Raw genomic sequence first — 8,284 nt, forward strand, 5'->3', positions numbered from 1 at the left:
GTTACGCTGCGCTCATATAAGCTGCAGAATCAAAAAGTGGTCTATATTGTAAATGGCTTTGGGATTATATTCGGATCCTGGCGACTTGTAGTGCTCCAAAATATGAAAGAGAAGTGCTTAATTCGAAAGAATTAGACTGTTGCGTATAACAGTTGTTGGGGAGTTTTTGCTTGAAATCTTCCACAAAAAAGTTGTTTCTAACCAGTGTTTGTGTATCTTTTAATCTTGAGCGTCGAATTTCTCCGAAATAAAAAGGAAGTGGCTCTGCCCCTTGTTTCTGTCTCATTAATGCTGCAGTTTCAATGGGCTAGTGTCAGTAGGCGGCTACTGCCACGGCGCTGTCGCTTCTGTTTTTGAATTCCAGTTTATAACCATTTATATTACTCTAACGAATCTTTTTCCTTAGTCCATAATATTTTGTCGCTAGTTTAAAATCATAGCGATTACCAACTTATAAAGAATATTGAAATCCCTCCATACCTAAAAGGTAGGTTTATATACCTGTTAAACATTGGTTTTTTCCGGCGATTCACCATTATTGCATGTCAATTCACTGATAATATAGCGCCACTAATTTTGACGGATAATAGTCTCTGGAGGTACATCCAGCGAATTCTTGTATTTTTTAGAGCGACTTCCTCTTGTGACCATTGATTTTTTCTAATTGCACTCTTATCACCTTTTGCAACTTATTGGTTTATGCATGAAGTCAGTACTTGCGAGAACTCTCTAATGAATTGTACGCTCTTCGAGTGTTATTTTTGTGCTTTTGCTGCACTAGTATAAAATTGGTGGAGTGTTTCTCTTAGGTCCTATAAATTAAAAGCTCCTATAACGGCTCATATGTACCTTTTAAAGCAGTTGAGGCATTTTTATTCTTTTTTCTGACAGAGTAGTATATTAGTATTCTCAGTTTTAAAATTCTACTTCGGATAATATTATATTTCTGCCCACAAATGTTGGCCATCATTACTGTTTGTGATGAAAAAAGTTTGGCAATACCACACAATGAGTCAGCATCTTCTTCTTGTTTCTGCCCCTTCCTCTGCTTGTACTTTCTTATAGCTGGTAATTAGGATACGGTACCAGATTAGGAACTACAGTCGCCACAATCATCATACGTTTTTGACCTTTCCACATCTGTATGAAATACACTGCATAATTGGCTCCTTTTTTCTAGATGTATTATTTTCTCCTGTACTGTACTCTCCGGAATCCACTTGTTCGATTCCATATTCTCCCTTCTCTTTTTTATTCGCTGCTCCTATAACTGAAGATGACGTGGCGACTCTATATTTTCAGTGGGAGCGAACATGTAACTTTATGATTTTCACCTCATTGGTCTTGTTCAAGATGACATCGTTGATAATTTCCTTGCTTGAAAGTGAGCATCATATATATTTCTCACTTTATTTTCTTCTATGAAATTCTTACTGCTCGATTCTTACTATTTCACATTCACCCACACTAATTGCATCCTTGCTATTGTTTTTTCTCCTCTCTTTTTTTATTTTATTGCGGAAAACATTACTCTTATTATAATATTCGTATATACACACTCAAGTTCTCTCCAATAAATATAATAATTATTATTTTACTTACCCTCTTTCCTATTATTATCATCATTATCATTACTGCTCTTATCATTATTATTGTTATTATTATTAGTACTACTAAAATTAAACTGCTATACATAAAATGTACAAAGTAAACAAAATAAATTAAATTATAATAGCACTAATTTTCCATATTTATCACTTTATTACATGGGACCCGTGGTGCTTTATCATACTTACTTTGATATAGAAGCGTTATTAATATATCAAATATTTTCAATATAGCAATTAATTAATTAATTTTTTTTAAGTTGAGCAAAATATTCTTATAATCATAAAATTCTACCATAATCACAAAAACAGAAAAAACAATCATAGCCAATTTTTTTTGACGATGAGAGTGGAATCGAAGCACATTTTCTTTTCAGGTTCAGGTGCTTTATCCTTGCCCTTTCCAAATGCACAATTTTGCTTGTCGCCTGTTTTGTCCTTTTCACAAGCGGTTTTATCTTTGTGCGCTGCAAAGCCTGCTATTGTTGTGCCTGCTGCTCCTGCTTCTTTTTTTATTTTTCTTTCTTTTGCATCCTTTGTTAAGATACATTTTTTGCAATGCTTTCCATCCTTGTTAAAAACGCAGTCCTTTTCCTTTAATTTTTTACAGGCTTCCTGGTTGTCTTTTGCTGCATTGCATTCTTTCTCCTTTTCTTCTGCTGACTTTGAATCTTGCTTGTTGGTGTTTGTTTGAAGTTTCTTAAGCTGCTGCGCTTGGTCCGCTGCCTTGCTCCACATTTGGTTTTCGTAATATATTTGTGCTAAGTGCAGAGTTTTTAGATCGGTAATGTCTATTAGGTTTGATGACTGCTTTAAGCCAGTTGCCTCCGGTGGAGCTGACATCAGCTCTATTCGTTTCCAGAAGGTTGTCCTGAAGTCGCTGCCTGTTTTTCCGAATTTGTCGGTAATTAGTTGGGCCGCTTCGCTTTGTTCGACTTTGTACACTTTTGTTACGTATGTTGCGAAGTTTGAACTGCCTATGAGCTCGTCCGCAGTGAGGTTCGCTTTCGTTTTGTCGGTCGCGGCTCGAGTTTGTATTAGCCGCTTGGCTGCCCACTGTGCTTTTTTTAGCGCTGTCGTCGCGTCACTTAGTTGTGTTGCCTCCGGTGTGGCGATTAACGTTGACTGTGCTGCTGTCAGTTGGAGAAGCCCGCCGGCTAGCGAGAGGGCGCCGCCGTTGAGGTTGCCGCTGTGGTGGATGTCACCCGCGCCGGTGTTATCTGTGAGGAAACAATTTTTGCCGCCGTGCGTGCTTTCTTGTAGTTGGTGCCTGTTGCTTGTCAGTTTGAGGTTCTCAGGTGTGAAATCCTGTGCCGCTAGGCTCGTGTCGCCTGGTTCTGTTAAACATCCCTGGAGGTCTGCTGAGGCCGCTGCTGCTGCCGGTCCTGCGTCGTTTGTGTTTCCTATGCACGTGTTGCTGGTGTCCTTAGCTGTCTGCTTTAGGAACGATGCGAATTCGTCGATCGCTCCCGCTAGGTACAATGCATGATTTACAGATTCAGTTGCATGATTTAGCGGCCCCTTCATCGCTTCAGTGTGCTCTTCACCCCTTTCTCTCAGTGTTAAAACGAAAGGCAAGTACATTTTCTTCTCTTCATTGTCGTCGAGAGCGGCTGTGTAGACTGCCAGTCGCGAGTACATTAACTCCGCTTCGTGTGGTTGGGTTGTAATCTTTTATATTAGTGCCCGCAGTGCCTTGGTGCTCGCTTTGAGTACTTTGGACAATGCGCACAGCGGCGTCCACGATTCCTTTTTGATTGGCCCTTTTGCTGCGGCCTTTGCTTGCCACGTTATGTCCCCGCATAAAACTAGCAGCGCTATCACTGGTATCGAGATTTGTGACATTTGTTTTAAAGAACTATATGCTAGCTCTTTTGTGTGCCACTCTTGCGTACGCTTGCCAAATGAGAAGTAAAAGGCACTGTACGTCTTTACTTATTCAGCTTGTTGTCTGTGTTCGCTCTTATTTTCTTTTCCTCTGTTCTGTTTCAACTGGTTTTACAAACTCCGTTCTAGCGCTGTAACTGAAACGATTATAAACAGCTGAAGAGAAAATGTTTTGCGACAGATAGTAGAAAGTTGTAAACACGGTTTGTCAGTTGTGCGTGACATTCTCTCGTTTCTTTGTAAGCACCAGTGCTGCAATAGTGATAATATATAGAAACCACAGCTTTTCGCCAACGAATACACTCTGAAGTCTCTTTACGTCTCCGTACCGCACAAATTCAACAAACATTCCGGTCTTCTCAAGCTCACTATGTATTATATTTGCGCTAGTGTCCTGTTGAAGAGATATTGAGCTTAAACACACTAAATGTAATAGCAACAGTAATGGTAAAATTCTCAAGCTACAAAACTTCATTTCATAGTAAACACTTAAAATTGAGAGGGTTATAAGAAAACTTAAAGACATTACGAAAAATCATTTTTTCCACTGAGTTTCTTAGTTAAGGAAACGGCATTTACATATATAAATGATGCCTTGATATTTTTATGGTGTAAGTATTAAGAGTGTATGCTCAACATATGCAGCTAACATTTGTGCATGCATATGCAGTTTCTTCTATAGAAATTAGCTTCATTCACAACTAGTGTTAGACTCTACACGTATTTCACTATTACTTTTATTCATATTTCCTTCTATGAATTTCTATGGAATTACAGTAACACATTTCATTATGGTCTCATATGTACTAAGAATGTTACTAGTTTATACTGATTGATATCCCAACAATAAAATCTCCTTATTATACTTCTACTACTGTAGCTTCATTTTCTACTGTCTTGTTACCCCAGTCATCTTTGTAGTAACGTCTATTCAGTTCAGTTGGAAACGTGTGGTACATAATCTCTTCCTGTGTTATTTCCTATTGTTGTCCGCTGAGTCATCGTGTATACCGTAGTTTAGTTACCTATTTTGTCTCCCTATTTTTTTTTTCCTTTCTGCATTCACTACTGTGCATTAGGTAGAGACTCCATTTATTTTATACACTAAATTCTGTCTTTCTTTTATATCCTACTCCATCATCTCTTTGTATACGATTATGCCTTGCTTCATGTTTGTAGGTGGCACCGCGCATTTTCCATTTATATCTCTCTCTGTCTTTCAGCGCTTCCTTTAATAACATCCCACTTGCTCACCGTCCCTCTTACTCATTCAGCCTCTCATTTGACCCTTTCTGCTGCTTTGAATGCTTTTATTTTGGATATGCACTTCGCCTTCACAACCACCCTCATTATATTATTAGTACGCACACACAGCACTTTCCTATCACAAGTTTTCATATCATCACTAATATCCATAAAACAAGAAAAATTAACAAAATTTAACAAATTTAGAATAGCACTCACTTTTCATATTGTATTACCTTACTACATCACACTAATATCACCATCATACCGAAGTTTTATGTCTTCGAGTTTTTCAAATTTTGCACATTTTCATCAAAAAATGTATAATATATTACAGTATAGCAATACTATTGAATTCAATTTAAAAAATTTTCTTAAATTTTTACAATTTTCATAAAATTTTAGAGAAATCTTTAAAATCCTACTAAACTCATAAAAGCAGTAATTATAGCCAATTTCTTATTGACAACAAAACTGGAATCTTTGCAAGAATTATTTTCCCCTTAAAAATTCTTCCCTTTTGCACAGGCATCGTGTGTTGAATGGCTGGTGCAATTTGCAGTCGCGGCTTTATTATTCCCATCTTTCTTGTCTCCCTCTTTGCTGCTGCATCTGCTTTGACGTCTCCTTAAGGCTTTGTTCCTGCTGCATTAGTTGTTGCTTTTTGTATGTTCTGGACATAGTAATAAGCCATTTCTTGTTCGAAACCTTCTTTGCCCGCAATCACTTTTATATTCGTTTTGATGCCGCTTTCATCTGTAGAGATTGAAACTGCATCCGTTCTGAGGTGTTGCAAAAAAACTTTCTCCACTGTAGTTTCTGCAGAGAAAAAAAAATCAAATTAGCGATATCTTTTGCTGCAGGGGACTTTGTGGGACCAGCGCCCGTTGGCTGCTACCTAAAGGTGTACATGGTTGTTGCTTCTGGCTCACGCCGCTCTCATTTCTAACGATTCATCCACCAATACTGCCGGTGGGTTTTCAGCGGCGTCTGTGGCGTCAGCTACTGCCTCTGCTAGCCCCGCGTCGTCCGTTTGTAGCGGTGTTTTGCCGGCGATGTCACTGCTTTGTTGTTTGTTTCCGGCCTGGATGAGCTCAGATATTGTTTCGACTGTCGGCTCGGCCTTCTTTGTTAGTTTTATTTTTTGGATTGCTACTGCGTTCTGTGTTAAGTTTACAGCTTGTGGTCTAGAATTTTGCTCGCAATGCGTCTTGCTGTCACCTTTTTTCCACTGGCTTGGGTTTTTTATGCCGGCTATGTTGCCGCGGGTTTCGATTACCGCGGTTAGTTCCGGCATCTTGCGCGTTTTCTCTTTGTACAGCGACAGCTTTGTGACTGTTTTGAGACTTTCTCCTATCTTTTGAGCCTTCATTACTTCCTCTGCTTCCTTTTCGCATTCAGTTTCGGTGTTTGTCGTCGGTGTTGCCGTTACTTTGCGTCACACGTTGTTGCTGCCTCCCCCTCCTTGCGTTACAATTTTCGTTAGGTCTGCACTGTCCGCTTCGTGTTTAATTTTTGTGGTGCGGCTGCAGCATCGTTTATCCAGATTGTTAGTTTGATTTCTATAGCTCTGTAGCATGCACTCAGTGTACAAGGTGTCGTCGCGGCGGCGTTTGCAATGTCCTCCGTCGTTTCAGACGCCGTTTGGTCTGTGAGGTAGCAGCAGACGAGAATTACCGCGAGCGTTTTTACTGGCATTTTGTCTGAGTGTAATAATCCAGCTTCCACCGAGTGTTGAACTCTCTCTACGTCCTTCTTTTTGTTTTTCAAAAACAGGAAAAGTGTCTCTTAATTCTTTTCTATTCACATTGATAGCATTGACGAGTAACTCTGCTTCGGTTTCGTTTTTTAAGGTTGCCGGTGATTTCGTCAGGGGGAAAAACTCTTTTTTTGGTTGCAGTTTTTTCCGACTCTTGTTAAATTCTTCTATTATTTTAAATTTATTCGTCTAATTAAGGAAGAAACTTTCTCTTCTATTGAACTTATCTCCTCAATTTATTCTATGTTAAACTTATTTGATTTCCCACACTTGCAGGCCATCACACCACAGGAATATCTTTTCCGGTGATCATGCCTCTTAGTACTTGTTTCAAAACGATTTACGCTACTAAGATCACCCACCTCTTTCTAACCCCTTTCTGTCTCCCGGCCGATTCCATTGCAGGCCTCATTGCTTAAGCTTGTATTTCTCGTTCGACAACTGGAGATAATCTTGTATTTAGTTGCGCTTCACATATTATGAGAGTTTTTGCATTTTCTATGACTTTTATTTTTTTGTGTTCGATACTGCTACTGGACTTATTTTTGATACATCTTTTTTTAGCGGAAAAGCAATTGTTAATAGGTTCCAGTTCACTTTGTAATTCAAACTCAAATCTACTTCCATTTATAACATTTTGTCACGTATTTGTCATCATCTATTAAATTTCCATATACGCTTCCTCATTCAATCCTCTATGTCTCTAATTATTTGAAAACTTTCTGTATCTACACTTTAACCATTTTGGCTGCTAGTTGGTTCAATTTTATACAGTTTAATCTATGCTCCTGGAAAAACAAAGTAACGGTGTTAATTGTTCACGGATACGATTTTCCCTCCTTCTTGTTTTTGTTTCGCTACAAGTTGGCTCGTCGAATGTTAAGCCTGTGCAATTTGTGGACAGGAAGCGCCTTTATCTATGTTATTGTTTTATTAATATTCTTAATTGTTGTGCACTGGCAACCAATTTTATATGGATTACTCGCTCCTTCAAAGGTCTTAGTTTTTAGCCAGTATACCAATGCTGAATTGTATTAGAGTAATTGAAAAATTATCGTACTTCACAATTTTTCTATAAAGGTACATAAATGTTTCATTTTAAGCAGCTTCTGCTTTTTGTTAATTTTTTCTGTCCACAGTAGTCCATCAGTAGTTAAAGCTTAAAAACTCACTTATCTTAAATTTTGTAGTATTTCCAACAAATGTTAGCACCTATTAAACCACCTTCTAAGAAAAGTTTTCAATTTTACCTTACAGTTACCCACCCCTTCGTGTATCACCATCTTTACATCTTAATATTAGAATCCGCTATCAGATTAAAAATCATAGTCAGTATTATCTCTGCATTAGCAGCTATCAATTTATGTGTGAAATGTGAATAAAAATTTTTTCCTGCCCTTGTACTACTTTTATCCGTTCTTACCTATCACACACTTTTTTCCTCCGCATTTTATTTCTTCCTTTTTTGAATACTGCCTCTATCACTGAGTATAATGCAGAAACTCCATTTAGTCTGTACACTAGATTTTGTCTCTCTTACTTTTTCCTCGATAATCCTCTTGTAGATACTGATTGTTGCCGCTATGTGTTCGTTTTAAACTGCACAATTTTATATTCCCACTCTTTATTTAGATTTTTTAAAATTTCTTTCAATAATATTTCTTGTAATCTCCCACTCATTTACTCCTACAGCACACTAACCACTGTTTTGTCTAGTTCTATTTTCCCCACCTATTTAGTCTTGACTAATGTCCTTATAACATTAGTATATACATTCTCACAACAC

General features: G+C 38.0%; 2 protein-coding genes across 2 annotated transcripts; both read right to left on the bottom strand.

Annotated features, from left to right (window-relative positions):
- Positions 1 to 1,928: 1,928 nt before the first annotated feature.
- Positions 1,929 to 3,248, bottom strand: TEOVI_000453800 (Trypanosome variant surface glycoprotein (A-type), putative; the record flags this gene model as incomplete). The annotated part of the gene is made up of 1 exon (XM_067227297.1): positions 1,929 to 3,248. One exon carries the CDS (start codon positions 3,246 to 3,248, stop codon positions 1,929 to 1,931), a length of 1,320 nt encoding a protein of 439 aa, XP_067083398.1.
- Positions 3,249 to 5,667: 2,419 nt separating this feature from the next.
- TEOVI_000453900 (uncharacterized protein) lies at positions 5,668 to 6,111 on the bottom strand (the record flags this gene model as incomplete). The annotated part of the gene is made up of 1 exon (XM_067227298.1): positions 5,668 to 6,111. One exon carries the CDS (start codon positions 6,109 to 6,111, stop codon positions 5,668 to 5,670), a length of 444 nt encoding a protein of 147 aa, XP_067083399.1.
- Positions 6,112 to 8,284: the final 2,173 nt, after the last annotated feature.

This window comes from Trypanosoma equiperdum (genome assembly GCF_001457755.1).
Source record: "Trypanosoma equiperdum strain OVI genome assembly, contig: ctg_928, whole genome shotgun sequence".
NCBI classification, from domain to species: domain Eukaryota; phylum Euglenozoa; class Kinetoplastea; order Trypanosomatida; family Trypanosomatidae; genus Trypanosoma; species Trypanosoma equiperdum.